The sequence below is a fragment of the Hesperophylax consimilis genome, chromosome 19 (genome assembly GCF_061612785.1).
Source record: "Hesperophylax consimilis isolate HC1 chromosome 19, BYU_Hcon_1.0, whole genome shotgun sequence".
In the NCBI taxonomy this organism is placed as follows: domain Eukaryota; kingdom Metazoa; phylum Arthropoda; class Insecta; order Trichoptera; family Limnephilidae; genus Hesperophylax; species Hesperophylax consimilis.
In genome coordinates this window covers 8,622,571-8,638,470 of record NC_142854.1, presented here as the reverse complement: position 1 = coordinate 8,638,470, position 15,900 = coordinate 8,622,571, and the positions used below count along the sequence as shown (strand labels likewise).

The window sequence follows — 15,900 nt, the reverse complement described above, 5'->3', positions numbered from 1 at the left end:
TCAAAGAGAGGAATCGCAAGGGAAATATGGCAAGCAAAAAAATAGTATCCACAACCCATATTCCCATGAAGAAAAGCATAAGAAAAAGAGTAAACATAGGGATAATAATTGTACTAGTCCAAATAGCTTTGATAAATATGGAGAAACTTCTGTAATTACATATTCTCAAAGAGAGGAATCGCATGGGAAATATGACAAGCAAAAAATACATAGACAGCGAGATTACTATTCTCATGAAGTGTGTAAAAAGCATGAAGACCCACAGACAAAATACAAAAGTTCTTATCATTTTGAAGACTATGATGCTGTAAAATATGAAAATTATCCAAATTCTTCTAAAGAAGTGCCTAAAACACATGAAGACCAACAGACAAAATAGACAGACAGATTTAAAAAAAATTATATAAGTGCCAAGGTATTTTTTATGAATCATTAAAAAAGAAAACAAAAATATAATAATACATTTATCTTCTTCTCTCTATCTATATATACTGGGTCCGGAATCTTGTTATACAAGTGGGAAACTGGTGAATCTATAATCACGTAGAGAAACCCAAAAAAATTTTTTTTTTTCAATCTGATTTTTTTGTTTTTGCTTTTTTTCGCAACTAAAGCGTTAAAAATTTTGGAGCTGGATCTACGCTTTGACCCATTTTAAAAGATAATATCTTGCTAACAGCTGATATTAACCCTCTATAGATTTTTTACAATTTGACCTAAAAAATTCCAACTTCGGACTCGATTTACTTGGAAATGAAAGTTCAAACCAAAAAAGCTATACCTCTAAATTGACCAATTTCCCGCTTGTACTGCGAGTTTCCGGACTTCATACATGAAGAAGAGTGCCTTTGGAAGCAGCATGGCTTTGTTATTTATGCAAATCCAGTTTTATTCTGAGATTGATGAAATTTTGCACACTAGACCTTTTAAAAAATCATTTCTCTGAATATAACTAGCTATTCTAGATAATATGTTAACACATTATCTGATAAGACAACAATTTATTGAAATGTTTAAAAATATGACATTCATTTTTGAATAAAACTAACTAACCATCACGCCGTTTCCGCAGGGGTGGGTAGAGAGGACGGACCGCCAAACAACTCGGTCTTGGCACATACTTCTTGCCTCATTCACATTCATACATACTCTTGTATTATTCTGACTCTTGACATGGCCCGACTCAAGTATCCGATTCACTTGATTGTGCCATGTCTATGAACTGGATATCTCTGCAATGTTAATAATATTTTGCGGGCACTCATTAGACACTGGGTTGTAGTAGTAAATGCATCAATAAAAAAATTGTACTTTTAAAAATGTTTATATTTAAGTAAAAATGTATAAAATACTTTTCTTTAATTCAAACTTAGTTTCACTTAAAACTGATTACAAATTATAGGCAGTGAAGTTTCACAGTATAATAAAAAGTTAAATGTGTTCCAGACACAATCTTATAAAATATATTTCCTTAAATCACACACCTTTTCCATCTCAGCAAGGGGTATTTAACCACCATTGATTAAACTGTCAATAAGTGCTACTCGTTGATCAGCATAATTTATTTATATCACCACCGCTGAGTAACCCTTTTTTACCGCCACTTTAATCCTATGATTGATGTTACTTGACGAGTACAATTTACTCAGATGTGGTTAAATAACCCCTTAGTCGAGACAAGTTCTCAAAGAACGAAATGTTATTAATTACTTATCTCCTACTACCACCACAGCAAGCTGAAAATGTTGCTTGTGTTGTGATGGAGGACTTAGCCAGCCGAGGTACATACTACGCCTGAGTGGAACCCAAGCGCGATGTCAACTCGGCCACCGACCTTACTTATAATGATTTTATAAGTCTGCATACTCTCATATTATTACTATGTACTTATGCTGTAATAATACTTGAAGCTAAAATCATGTAGCTTCAAAAAGCCCGGGATTCAAGTAACAGTGTTTATTGAATCCTCTGTTTTCCACTGAAGATGTTTGCATGGTACCGAGTTTAAGTGGAATGTCTTTGAGATGACTGTCCACCAGCCTAAAGAGATCTTCCAGATGTGAATGGTGAGCGTGTTCCATGAACATTTTACATAGAGATATCATGTACCAGGAGCCATGAATGGTGTCGCGATGTGATGAAAACCCTGAAATTAAAATCAAGAAAAAATTACAAACTAGTAGTAATCAGTGGCGCCTCGTGACTTTTGAGTGTGATAGGGTGCTAAGTTTGACAAATTCCCTAAAGTGAACGAATTAGCCTGAGGGTTGAGATCTTTACGGAGATTACTACCAGTGGCGGCTCGTGACTAGAGTGCTAATATTACAAATAATGGCATTATTGGTGTTGTTGTACGTCGCCTGCGCAGGTCTGTGCAGTTTATTCATCCACATGGTCTGGTCACGGTGTGCCTGCGCAGGTCACCGACAGGTTTAACTGAGCGTCTGGAGCCAGCATAAAAACTGACCTACGTAGTTTCACTTTTAAAAGTAGCAAAATATGAATTTTGTTAATAATTGGCCTGCAGTTTACGAGTGGGCCGTGGGTACTTAGTGAGTCGGATGTGCGTTTGCTGTTTTTTAGTCCAGGAATCGCAGTTATACAAAAATTATCTTTACCTCTGGAAGATCAAGTGCAAGGATTATCACAACAGAGATAAGCGTGAAACGGCTTACTCTAAGCTGATCAAAAAATTAAAAGAAGTTGAACGGAACTCGAACAAAACAAACATTGTGAAAGAAAATAAACAATCAAAAGAGCCTTCAGAAAACGATTCAAGAAGTTTAATGATTCTGCCAAGTCGTCGGTAGTTGCAAATATCAAACCGAGCATTGCTAACTCGTCGTCTCTCGACTGCCCAGATTTCAAGTCCTGAACGTGTGGGTGCACCAGACAAATCTGGCTTACCTGCGCAGGTCACCTGTAAAGGTATGCCTGAGCGTCTGAAGCCGGGATTACATCATTACATCCTGTGATTTATATGTAATTTATGCAGTAAGGAAGTAATAAAATTGTACCTGGGACAGTAGAGTGAGCAATCAGCATATCAGAATAGGTTCTCATTTTAACACTTTCGCTTATCCCATCCATTTGGGTGCGGTTAGCAAGCGGGTCGGGCCGGGGTATATCTGGCTCGTGTTTCCACCCAAAATCTGGAGATTCACCCCTGGAACAAAATATTACAACGTGATTTTTAGGCAATTAATTCATCATTGCATCAATTAATTTTATTAATCACAGTATTATTTTACACACGGGTAAACACGAAGCGGAAAGGATAGTTTGCCAAATGAGTCGTGTAATTTCTATACCCGCTATATCAACTTTCATTGATTTGGAGAAAACCGCAAAAAACTGTCACATCTATAGCGTACATAAGTAATTGCATTACAATATTTTATATAATGAATTGGAGTAATAAAATTTCGAAAAGCATTTATTTTTCTATGTATGTCTAGCAATAATTAAGTAATTTCGATAAATAAAATGGATAAAGCGGATTTTGATACTCACTTCGTGATATAGAGGCTTTTGAAAGTCAACCATAAGTCAACTGAGCCGATATGGCGGGTTTAGAAACACGCATAGATCATAGAGAGAGAAAGAAAAAACCATGACACAATATATTATTCAGTATTGTCTTGGATAAGGTGTATTACATATTGTCATTTTTTTTTTTATTAATATTCGGAATTCTGTTAATGAACTTACTCAGAAAAAACTATTTAGAATTAAACAATATTAAAATACCACATTCGTGGTATTGCATGCCAACATATGTATTATAAATACAACACCAATTCTCAAAAGTCCCAACCATCTGGAGCCAGTGAGACTATAGTATTCCCAATTAGGGTATCTTGTGAGGCTAAAGGTAGTGAGGAGGGGAAGGAGATGAGGAATAGGAAGCTGGAGGTGTACCTGGCTATTCCGATCTGGTCACCAAACACCGCTAAAGCCATTTCAAGCTACGTTTCAATTCTGTATGTTGGTCTTACACCAGGGCGATACTAAGAGCATCTTCCACTCTGGAACGATAGGTGATTTTTCATCAAAAGCAAGGCTGGAATGCACGGACTGCGACAAGCAGTTAATATCGACTGCTTCAAGCCGTGACTGCGCAGTTCTCATGGAAAAAGAGAACACTGCTATATGTACATGTACTTCGACTACTGGCTGCTTCTAGCAGTTTATGTATTCTACTTGAGTTTGACAAAATCCCCTTATCCGTTTATTGACCTTAAAGTTTTTATCAATCAAATCTCAAATATCCAAACTTCATCAAAAACATAATATTGATAGTAATAATTTTAATACACAATGTCAAAGAAACCTTTGAACAAAATATTACCTGCAAAGTTGGAAGATAAATATTTTAGGGATGTTGTGGAGCAGAGGACAATTCTTGCTATTGAACTTATCCAAAATACTGTTGGTAGGAATGTTATCTCCGTCTGAGGTCCTGACAATTGTCTCATTGTTCCCTATCAACATTCCATGGCTGGCAATCACTATGAATACACAATCTGTGTTTTTCAAAATACTTGAAACGGCAAACTCATTCAGAAGATCATTCATTTCCTGAAAAACAAGGACACATTGAACATTTACCATAAATATAATGTGACATATGCCAAGCAGATAACAAACTTGGGTTAAACTTCCAAAAATGTTGTCATATGCTTTACAAGGGCACACAAGACCATATATTTTAATTACAAAATGAAAGATACGTCACTGAAACACATGGTGACTTGTAAGGACTTGGGAATTGTGTACGACATTCGCTTAACATTTCACGCTCATATTGAAAAGATCTGTAAATCAGTCACTAAGATGTTGGGTTTTGCCATACACAATTCAGAAGACTTGACCAACCTTGCAGTTATAAGGCTGCTTTACTTTAGCTTAGTGCGTAGCATTCTTGAGAGTGGATCTCAGGTATGGGGGCCAGAGGACACTGTCAATGTACTAATGATCGAGAAGATACAAATATTTTTTTTACGATTCCTCTACATGAGAGAGTTTGGTCTTTACCCATTGCTGTTTCCAACAGCATTTATCTCGGGAATGCTGGGTGTATGCAGCCTTAGTTCCAGAAGGGATGTTGCATTACTCCTGATGGCGTATAAGCTTCTAAACGGTTTAGTCTCAATTCCAGACATTCTGGCTAAAATAGGATTTTATGTCCAGGATAATTTTTTGTGCGAGGCCGCCAACACAGGCTTTTGATTCTTACTAGGTGCAGAACTAAATTAACAATGGTGACGCCTTTGGGAAGAATCACTAGGTTAATAAATATGTCCTACAACGTATTTGAAACCTTTTTTTTTCTTTTTTTTGTCCCACTTGTAAATGTATTTGTTAACCTATGTTATGTTAGAAAACAATCCTTTGGTCAATATTAATAAGAACCTTATTACATTACCACAAATTATTAAAGCGCGTTGCGAGATTACGATAAACAGCAATTAACAGAAACCGTGTCAAAAATTCAAAATGGCGCTGATCATCAATTTGATGGACAGTGGACTATGCAGTGACACAAAAAGTACTTTTTTGTGTTACTGCATAGTCCTACGTGAGTCTGGTTCGAGAGGTCAAAAGGTCTCCCTCAACCAGTCTCTCTCGCGGTAGGTGGGCCGAAGCATCCGCCGCCAAGACCTGGACAAACCTCACCCCACGAACCCAGGCACCCCTGTTAAGTCACCAAACGAGCGAACCACTCGGGATGACCTATGGCAGGGTTGTTGGTTATCCAATGGTTCCCAGGGTTGCAGTACCCATATCCGCTTTCCAAATTAAAAATGTATATTATCTACCTACATAGTTTCCCAAAATAGCAATTTATATTCAGTAAAATAATTGTTTAAAATGTATCCTTAACCACTCAGAACATTAGAACGTCAAAAGACGTAAATATGATAATAGCGGTCAAGACATTAGAACGTCTTTTCACGTAAACGCGCGAGATTTTACAAAAATCGATTTATTTCCATCACTAGTATACGGATTGCCATGATTTAAAAAACAGAGTATCGATAATGAATAACGCTACGCGTCTGTATTCAAGAATATCTATGGAAAGTAGAGGTGCATTATCTAAGGCGATTGGATCTGTCATCTTGTTCGTTCATAATTTATTGCGTTTCTAAATAATTTATTAAAAATATTTTAGTTTGGACGGTTAATATTTTGAGGTGACTAATAGTTTCTAATTACATTTCTTCAATATATAAAGTGTTATTTCTTTATGATACTCAGAAAAAAGTACATTTTTCACAGCTTTGAAATAATGGTAAGCGATTTTTAGATATTTTTGACGTTTTCATAAAATGTATATTTAGAAACGCAAATATTTACGTATTACAACACAATGCGATAGTGAATTTCATAATCTTTCCAAAACATTTTTTTAGAATGAGGCTACGTTTCCCAAAACGTGAGTTATGAAGCTTTTAGCAAAACTCGTAAATATCACAAAAATTATCACGTTTTGACAGTTCGCAAAGGAACACATAGTAAATAAAAGTCTTTTTCTGAGAGGTTAAGGATACACTCAAGAGGTTAACTGACTTTAGGATTTCTTCTTGCCCTTTTCCCATAGTGATGTGATAGTTTCACTGTTTCCGGGCAGACGGAAAGCGGTATCAAGTTCAAGTAAAAAAAAAATTATACTTACAGTTTTACTTTTATTATTATGAATGATGTTTTCATGGAATCCAATCTGCGTAAAAAGGTTCTCCAAATTGTTTTGGTCAACTATAGCGCCTTTCCTGAACTCTTCAATGTCGTTTTTGAACTCTATATTATTAATCATAAAGAGTATCCCTCGCTTCTTCGATTTCATGCTGTAGCATAATATCTCCGGATTGCTGCTTACTCCAAAAGTGGTAGATTTCTTTACATCGATCTGAAGAGGTTTGTCAGTAACATCTTCAGAAGGAGTCGTTAAAGGAGCAGAATTGGTTGGGCTTGATGATTCACCTGTAAAATAATTCAGTTATTAATACTATGCTAACACTGAAAATGTATTGCTACTTTAGCGCAGAAATCTGATTGTGCTAACCCATTGGCCCCAGAATTTTTCCTATAGTCGTCCCAGAGTTAATTTTATAGCAAAAATAGGAAATCACATTGGTGTATTAAATCTAATGTAACTTTTAAACTGTAAGCTAAATGTATTGATTTATTAAAATTTATTTATTTATTGGATCAAGGTTTGTAAAACCTGGTCAAGTACTTGAAATGCACACCAGTCTCGTAGCTGGGGTTTGCGGTTACTGATTACGTACTTCAGACGCACATCCGTCTCGTAGCCGGGGTTTGGGGACAACGGGTTAAGAAGCTCAGGTGACATGAAAATTGCACAGCTTTTTCTTACCTTGAATTTTTGGAACGGTGGGAAAAGTTCTTTTAGGTTTTGTTTTGAGACTTATAAATGTGCTTAATTCATGCTCCGGTGATAAAATGCGAATAAGTCCAAGATGTCCTGTCTCTTGGAGGGCTTCAATTAATTTATCAAATGCCTGCGGTCCACGTCTTTGAATATCGGTGTAAAGTTTGAATTTTCGATCTCGGGGAACTTTTGAAGTATCCTTAAATGATAAGTATTGATTCGTAAATAAAATGTAAATTTTGTAGTTTAAAAGTAAAATATTCAAATATACCCACCATATAAGGTTCGATCATTCTATCAGAAAATACATCCTTTTCATACAAGGCCGAAACGAGAAATTCTAAATGAGTTTGATCCAGAAGAGAAGAAAAGTTCTTTTTTATTAGATCCTTATGCTTTTGATCCATGATGGCTGTTATACTGTTATGTTGTAAATATCAAGCGTAAAGGGTATTCGATACCGAGCTAAATAAATTATTTGCGTAACTTTTTAGCAATCCTACAAAATAATCAAAACTTATTTAAAAGAAACTCGAAGTACTGTCAAACAAAATGTCAAATCTGAAAGGTATTTCACCACAGAATCGTCATCATAAATAAACCACCAGCTAGTGATGGTAAGCGCGATTTTTTTCCCTACATGTACATTTCAGAATGGTAAGGTACTATCGACTGCTTGGTAAAGAATTCCCCCAGAGAAAAATAATTCCCCACAATGTTTTCGGAATTTCGGACATATTTCAAGATTGTGGCGGCGAGCGGCGCACAGTGCGCTGAAAATCGCCTTTCATAGACATAGAGACTTGAATGTTCAAGGGTATTTTTTTTGGCTAGAAATGGATTCTGCTGATCATTACGATGCTATAAAATTTCGTATGAAGCAATTGCGTGTACAAATAATTTTTTTTTTGACCATCCTCAAGTTGAAAAAAAAACGTTTTTATGTTGATGATTCATTTTAATGCTTAAATGCTTTACATATGAGTATGTTTTGTCTAGTTTACAATATTTTATATACACTGCAAGCCAAAACAGTTTAAGAAATCACAAAAGTTAGTTTTTTCATTTATTGTTATTTCGTAGAACTCCATTTAAAAAAAAAAATTAATTAAAATTAAATTTAGTAATTAAAAGTTATTTTCAAGTTCTGCAAGTATAAAATTTTTCAAAAATAAATGGAGTTCTACGAATTAAACACAAAAACGAAAAATAACGTTTTTTTTTCAACTTGAGGATGTTAAAAAAAAAATCGCAAGTTGCGCCACAATACGAAGTATGTCAAAAAAATACAAATAAATAGCAGTATATCTGTGTGTAAGAATATAATGGCCAATCTTATGATTCCAGAGATAGCCTCATTTTTAATGTCAGTGCCATACAAATTTTTCTTAAAAAATGATAACTCCTTCATTTGTACACGCAATTGCTTCATACAAAATTTTATAGCATAGTAATTATCAGCAGAATCTATTTCTAGTCAAAAAAAATAAACTTGAAAATTCAAGTCTCTATGTCTATGAAAGGCGATTTTCAGCCCACTGTGCGGCGGGCCGCTTTATATATAATTTAATTGTGTGCTCTTTATTACCTACCTTACTAGGTCTAATAATTTTTTTCATAATATATATATATGCATTAATGTGAATGTGAATGAGGCAAGAAGTGTGTGTTAAGACCGAGTTGTTTGTGCGGTCCGTCATTTCTGCCTACCCCTGCGGGGAAACGGCGTGATGGTGAGTTACGTATCAGATATATTAATATATTATGTATTCTGAAGGAAAACAATTTATAAAGTATAGTGTGTAAAAGAAAAATAGTAATTTAGACATAATATAGTTAAAAAGTCGAAAATTACATAATATATATTACAAAGAAATAAAATAATTTAAAGTGAAAATAATGGACGGTACTGTTAGTGTAAATGCCTGAATATACAACAAGAAGTTGTATTTCATAAGGTCTTCAATTTCCTTATCATCTTATAATATTTATGTTCAAAATTGTAAATGGTAGTATAGACAGTCCTGATTTAATTAACCTCATTGAATTTCATATACCCACGAGAGCTACTCGTTCTAAAATTTTGTTTAAATGCAACAATATCAGGACTGAGTATTCCAAACACTCGCTTGTACCTAGGTTGCACGAAGTTAGTAATAGATACGCAGATGTGGCAAATCTATTTAACTGCACGCAAGGTAGGTACAAGAGGGCTATGCTATCAAATCTTTTCAATCAATATTAATTTAATCTAATTCTACCTTATTTGCACTATAGAAACTTATGTACTTGTATCTCTTGTTTACTTACTTACTTACTCTCTAATGTCATTTCACAATCAAATGCCACATATATTTGTAATTCTTTTTTTAAAATATTTCTACGATTTTAACTGTGACATGTTATCATTGTTTATGGTATATTTATACCGTTGATATTAAATAAATAAATAAATCTTTTCTTATTAGTTTTGTTGAAGGAATCCATCATAATTCATCATACACGCTAATCTCCCAAACCGCCCAACTGATTTCAATGAAATTTTGTGAATGTGTATGGTTGGTTCCAGCTTCAAACATAGGATAGTTTTGAACTCGATAAGTTAGTGGCGCTGTTATCGCGATCTAAATTATTTTTTTGTTTATCTTTATCATCCAAAAATACATATAACCACAAATTTTATTTTGTTTACACCTCCCTCAATATTTTTACGGCAATTTAAAATGTACAGGAAAAAAGGTCGTAATTCATTTTGAGGTTGTGTAAGCTTTATCCATTCATAATGGCAAAAGATGGATTGACTAAAAATATTGTTCACCAAATCGCACCCATTAATTAAAATTCATTACTTTAATTTAAAAACAATATTGTTCAATCTATCTTTATTTGCCTCATTTATTACATTTACTTTTTATCCATTATCAATTAAAAAAATCATTTTATTTATTACACTTGAATATGAAATGAATAAAAAATGATATAAAGAAATGTATATCGAAAGTGTTTTCTATGAATCTTATTCGTACGACAATCTATCATACCGTGAAAGACATATACTTCAAGGCCGTTTTAAGAGTCTATAACGGGACCAGTTGCATATTTACTTATTATCTATCTTACTGAACAATAATCACAATTTGCTGAAAATCGATATCAAATTAGAATTAAATCGCCATAATCACCTCTTGCAAGTGACCTTAAGCTATTGAAATACCTATAATAAGCTATTGTTACGGTTTATATAATACAGATTTGATAGAAACCATATTTGTCGAATTCTGCTGCTAAAACGCCGTAAAACTTTTTTGTTATTTCTAATCGTAGAACAATTATTTTTCTATCAATCTTACGGTTTTTACTGTCAGCGAGTTCAATTCGCCAATGGCATTTGGTTTCCACCAATCGGCGCCCGTCAAGAGTTCAATTCACCGGACAAGCAACATTCCATTCTAATTTGGCTTCAGAAGACATAAAAGCACTAACGATGCCATAGCCACAGTAACTGACCATATTTCTGGCCAACTAGATAAGGGCTCGAAATGTCTATCGGTATTTCTCGACCTCTGTAAAGCGTTTGATACAATCTCACATATCAAATTGGAACGCAAAATGTTCAATGTGGGTATTAGAAATAAAGAACTAGACCTTCTCTCCAGCTTCTTATCTGGCAGATCCCAATGCGTTAAACTCGGAACAACAAAAAGTCAATTTTTGCCAATTAGTTATGGTGTCCCACAAGGCAGTGTTATAGGTCCAACGCTCTTCCTAATATATATAAATGAGTTGTGTAACCTAGATATCGATGCCACTATTGTCAGTTTCGCCGATGACACAGTCCTTCTATTTCAATCAAAAGACTGGCCTACCGTATACGCCAAAGCGGAAGAAGGAATTCAAAAGGTAAAACATTGGCTCGACTCTAATTCACTAACTCTTAATATACCTAAAACAAAATACACACTATTCAGTCTCATAAATATCCCAAAGTCAAACCTAAGTCTAACTTTGAAAATACACAGATGCAAAAATTCATCTCTTAACCGGAATTGTGACTGCCCATGCTTAGAACAAGTTAACAATATTAAATATTTAGGTATAACTTTTGACACAAATCTTAATTGGAAACAACATATTCATAACACCACGAATAAAATCCGAAAATCTATATACTTTTTCAAACAAACACGCAATTTTATTGACCTTAAACTTAAATCAGTCTATTACTCACTATGCCAATCACACATAGAATACGGAATTCTAGCTTGGGGTAATGCTTCTTCTAGTGCCCTTGACCCCATTATAAAAGCACAAAAATTAATCATTAAAATCATCCTTAAGGTTCCTCTTTCTACCAGCACTGATACGATCTTCAATACTATCAATGTTATGGACATAAAACAGCTGTATGCAAGATCCATCTTGGTCAACTTACACCAGAACAATAAATCACTATACAAACCAACACAAACTACTCACAATACCCGAGCCAAAAACAAAGAACTTCTTCAAACTCCTTTTGCTAAAACCTCATTCGGACAAAGACATTTGAAAAACATAGCTTGCAAACTATACAATACACTACCAACTACGATCAGACAATTAGAAACAATGACAAAATTTAAACACGAAATAAAGAAATGGATTGCAATCACAGGGCGTCCCACTATTGCAAGCATATGTAAACCAAATTGCACATAGACAACAAGTACTATTTACACACGACCAAATTCAAACTTAATTAAAATGATCTATTTATATTTTCCCACATACTAATAATGAACACAATCTTAACAGGATTAACCCAATCGTTCTTTTGATTGTATTGAAATTATTTTGTATTATTTTTATATTTTGTATTTACCCTTATTGATATTCACTTAACTATATGTATATATATCGATGTACTCTATGTCTGTCTCGACACAGGTTTACCCTAGTGAGACAGGCATCGAAAAACCACTTATAAAAAACTTTATATAGATAAATAAATAAAAAAAAAAAAAATTCTATTTTGTGAAAATTGTGCAAAAAAAATTGTATAATGAATAAAAAAAAACTCTAAAAAAATAAATCAGAATGATTAAAAACTAACTGTTCATATTAATTAGAAAAAAATGTTTGACACCACTGATATGTGTCTTGTACTTAAAGAAAATATTGTGACAATAATGTTCAATCTAATATTTCAAATCGTAATCCAAACAGGAAGTTATACTAAAATTGGTGAATAATAATATATCTTTCTCTAAAAATAATCATATCTCTTAGCTTATATTCAATAAATTAAATTTTTCGTAATATATAATCTTTTGTTTTCTATAATTTTTTTAATTCATATTCCTTTCTCACAAATTAAAATTATGCTGTCTCAGTTAAAGTCACAAGAAGGAAATCCATAATTGGTTTTATTTTACTAAATAACACTTATGTACAAACTGATTAAATGTAAACTGTCGATTTCCCAAAAATGAATAAATAAAATAATAAAAAAAATATAAAATAATGTATTATATACAGGGTGTCCGGAAACTCGTAGTACAAGCGGGAAACTGGTGAATCTACATCACATTTGGAGTCGATTTTGTAGTATAATTTTTTTTTATTTGAGCTTTCGTTATCGAGTAAATCGAGTTTGAAGTTGATTTTTTTTTTTTTTTTTTTTTTTTTTTTAATCAAATTCTTATAAATTATTACTGAAGATCAAAGTACCCAACTAATTAAAACTATTTGAAAGTAAAACAAATGAAGAAACTCGGATTTAAGGCATTATTTTGAAATCACCCTTCATTTAACCCGGTGTAATCATAAAATATTTCTGCTCTGCAGGGTTAAAACATCTGTTATTCAACCCTAAACACCAGAAAAAACTTTAACCCTAAAATAGCCGAAAAATTTTTTTTTTTGGTTTTTTTTTTTTTTTTTTTGAAAATGCTCAAAAAAAAAACTTTATGTTTTTTTGGGTTCCCCATGTGGTGTAGATTCTCCAGTTCCCCGCTTGTACTACGAGTTTCCGGACACCGATATCTAAATATGTAAGTATCTAGACTTATTTTTCCTTAAACATGTTCTCTTTTTTTCATCTCTTTTTTTTTCTTTTTGTCATTTCTTATGGTTCCTAACACCTATCATATTTTGTTTTACAATTTTATTATTTTTCTACATCTTAACATTCTATATTTTATTTAATTACTTTTTGTTTTATAACATGCTATTTCTGTATATCTTAACATTGTAATTTAAAGCATAATGACTACCAATCCATCCTTTTCCATAAAAAGACCCTCCACACAGCATCCCCAAAGATGAAATAGGCTCTGATGGTTTTTTTTATCTCAGGGTCTTCTCTGTGGAGAATGTAAAAAAAGATTGATTGTATTTCTTAACAAAAATAGTACCTTTACTAACCAGTTGGCGATGCAAATTCCTATCCACCGAAAAAAGGTATCCACTTTTATATGGCTAACATAACGCTTGATCCAAAGTAAAGCTTTAAAATACTTACACGCCAAAAGTGAGAGTTAATTTTGACACACGAGAAGAAAGATATTTAAATTTACCTTGTATTTCTGTTCAATCTAATATAAAATGATATTATAATTTCGTTAACCGTTTTTTTTCTGAATTCTGTTCTGTTTCTTTCAAAATAATATGTGTAGTGAAGTTTTAGCGTCTTCGAATGTAAATTATGTTAAAAAAGTAAAATTGCACAATAATGCATTATGTCAGTTTTCTACTATTTCTACACCAAGCTAAGCGCTTGTGTATTTGAGGCTCCCACCACTTTCCCACCCCGGTATAAGTAACAGATGGTTAGGTACTCCTTCAGGGTACACAACAGGACTCTAATTTTTTATATTGATAAAAGACTTTAGGTATACAACGATTCTAGACCTCAAATGTCCCTGCATGAGGGGTTAGTTAGCACTATGCAAGATGCTCAGATTAGTATAATTGTTAATAGTGTATTTATTTATTTATTTATTATTTTATTTACGCCCTAATGGGCTTTTACATGAAAATATACATTTACATTGATTACAATAATTGAACATAAGAAGATAAATGGAGTTAATTGTAAGAAAGCAACACATATAATAAAATTTTGTGCAAATTAGCAAAACACTAATAAGATGGATTCAATATAAAATATACCCAAGCATGAAATAGTAAGTAAAAGAAAGTTCAACATAAAAAGTAAGTAAGTGGGTGTGTTTAAACCCAGTATTAATTGTGAGTTTAACAAATCGATAAACCAATATAAATTAGAGTGTAACTTACTCGTGAGGTAAAGAACATTATAACAGAGATTTAAAAAAAAAAAAAAAAAATAACAAAATAAGAGTTGCACCTGTAAAAAGCAAAAACTAATAGAATTTAGCAATATCGACATGAATAAGAAATAATAAGATCTGAGATGGAACATAGTGTTATGTATAAAAAGTAGTTAGTAGGTATATGCATACAATTATAAGTGTATAGTAGAGCAAATAAAAAACAAACAAATATGGATATAATTTACTTGAAAGGTTTCGAATGGGAGAAGATGTAATAAAATTATTAAAGCTATAAAAGTTAATTATTAGCCGATAGAATCGAAATAAGTTGCCTTTTAAAGCTCACAAAATTGTCAAAAACAAACATATCTATAAGTTCACAGTATTTATTCGCAAGGTTGTGAATTCTAGGAATTGGTGAAAAAATAGAATAATTAGTGTTGAGGTTCTTGTTAAATTTAAAAGTATCTTTACTGCGAGTTTGCCTAGCAGGAACATTAATGCAAATAAGTTCCAACAGATTAGGGCTGTCAATTAAAGATTTAATAATTTTGAATAAAAATAGCAAATCAATTAACACTGAGGGACATTGTTAGTTTTTACACATCAGTTAATGCAAAACAAGTATGTACAAGTGGAATCAGATTCTCCGAGTCGGCAGTCCCTCACAGGTGAAATCAGACGTCGGTTGGTCCCCAGGTGAGGTTCAAAAACCGCTCACGCTCGCGGTGACCGTCTGATTTTGCCCCAAAGAAAGAGATAAGCTGATATATAGGCTGTGAGTAGCCGAAGACCCTAAAGAAGAAATCGAGCGTCTGACGGGAGAGGATCGCAAGGAAGGTGGTCTAGCTCTTGCAGACCTCACGACAACCAAGAGCACCTCGTAAGGGGGAGGCGCGACTCGTGATCCATACACCATGTACAGAGGATAAAGGAGAAGCCAGTTTTTCTGCAGAGACGACGGTCTGTGATCCACGCCCTCGAAGGGCTCGAAGTTCAGTTTCAGAATCTACATTAAAAACTACGAAATAGTAAACAGATAGGCAAGAAGGAAATAAAAACAAAAGAAATAAATAGCAAGCCATTTCCCTGTTCCGACCGCTTAGTCGCAGTCAGAGCATACGAATGGCTTAGCCAACAAGTAAAGATCGTTATATAAAAACAGGTAGAAATATTTACAATATATACAAAGTTCATGGAAATAAGGTCATATCGTTGTCCGAGGAG

The 15,900-nt window shown here is 33.4% G+C and overlaps 1 protein-coding gene across 1 annotated transcript; it reads right to left on the bottom strand.

The window, feature by feature from the left end:
- Positions 1 to 1,368: 1,368 nt before the first annotated feature.
- LOC149414761 (caspase Dronc-like) lies at positions 1,369 to 7,951 on the bottom strand. The gene is made up of 6 exons (XM_089642901.1): positions 7,675 to 7,951; positions 7,385 to 7,598; positions 6,683 to 6,987; positions 4,352 to 4,581; positions 3,018 to 3,166; positions 1,369 to 2,146 (listed from the first exon to the last, which is right to left on the bottom strand). Exons 1-6 carry the CDS (start codon positions 7,804 to 7,806, stop codon positions 1,917 to 1,919), a joined length of 1,260 nt encoding a protein of 419 aa, XP_089499027.1. The 5' UTR covers positions 7,807 to 7,951; the 3' UTR covers positions 1,369 to 1,916.
- Positions 7,952 to 15,900: the final 7,949 nt, after the last annotated feature.

Coding starts and splice junctions, on each gene's coding strand:
- LOC149414761 (XM_089642901.1), bottom strand. CDS start 7,806: ATGGATCAAAAGCATAAGGATCTAATAAAAAAGAACTTTTCTTCTCTT. Junction 7,599..7,674: donor GAATGATCGAACCTTATATG/GTGGGTATATTT, acceptor TTATCATTTAAG/GATACTTCAAAAGTTCCCCG. Junction 6,988..7,384: donor CACCGTTCCAAAAATTCAAG/GTAAGAAAAAGC, acceptor ATTATTTTACAG/GTGAATCATCAAGCCCAACC.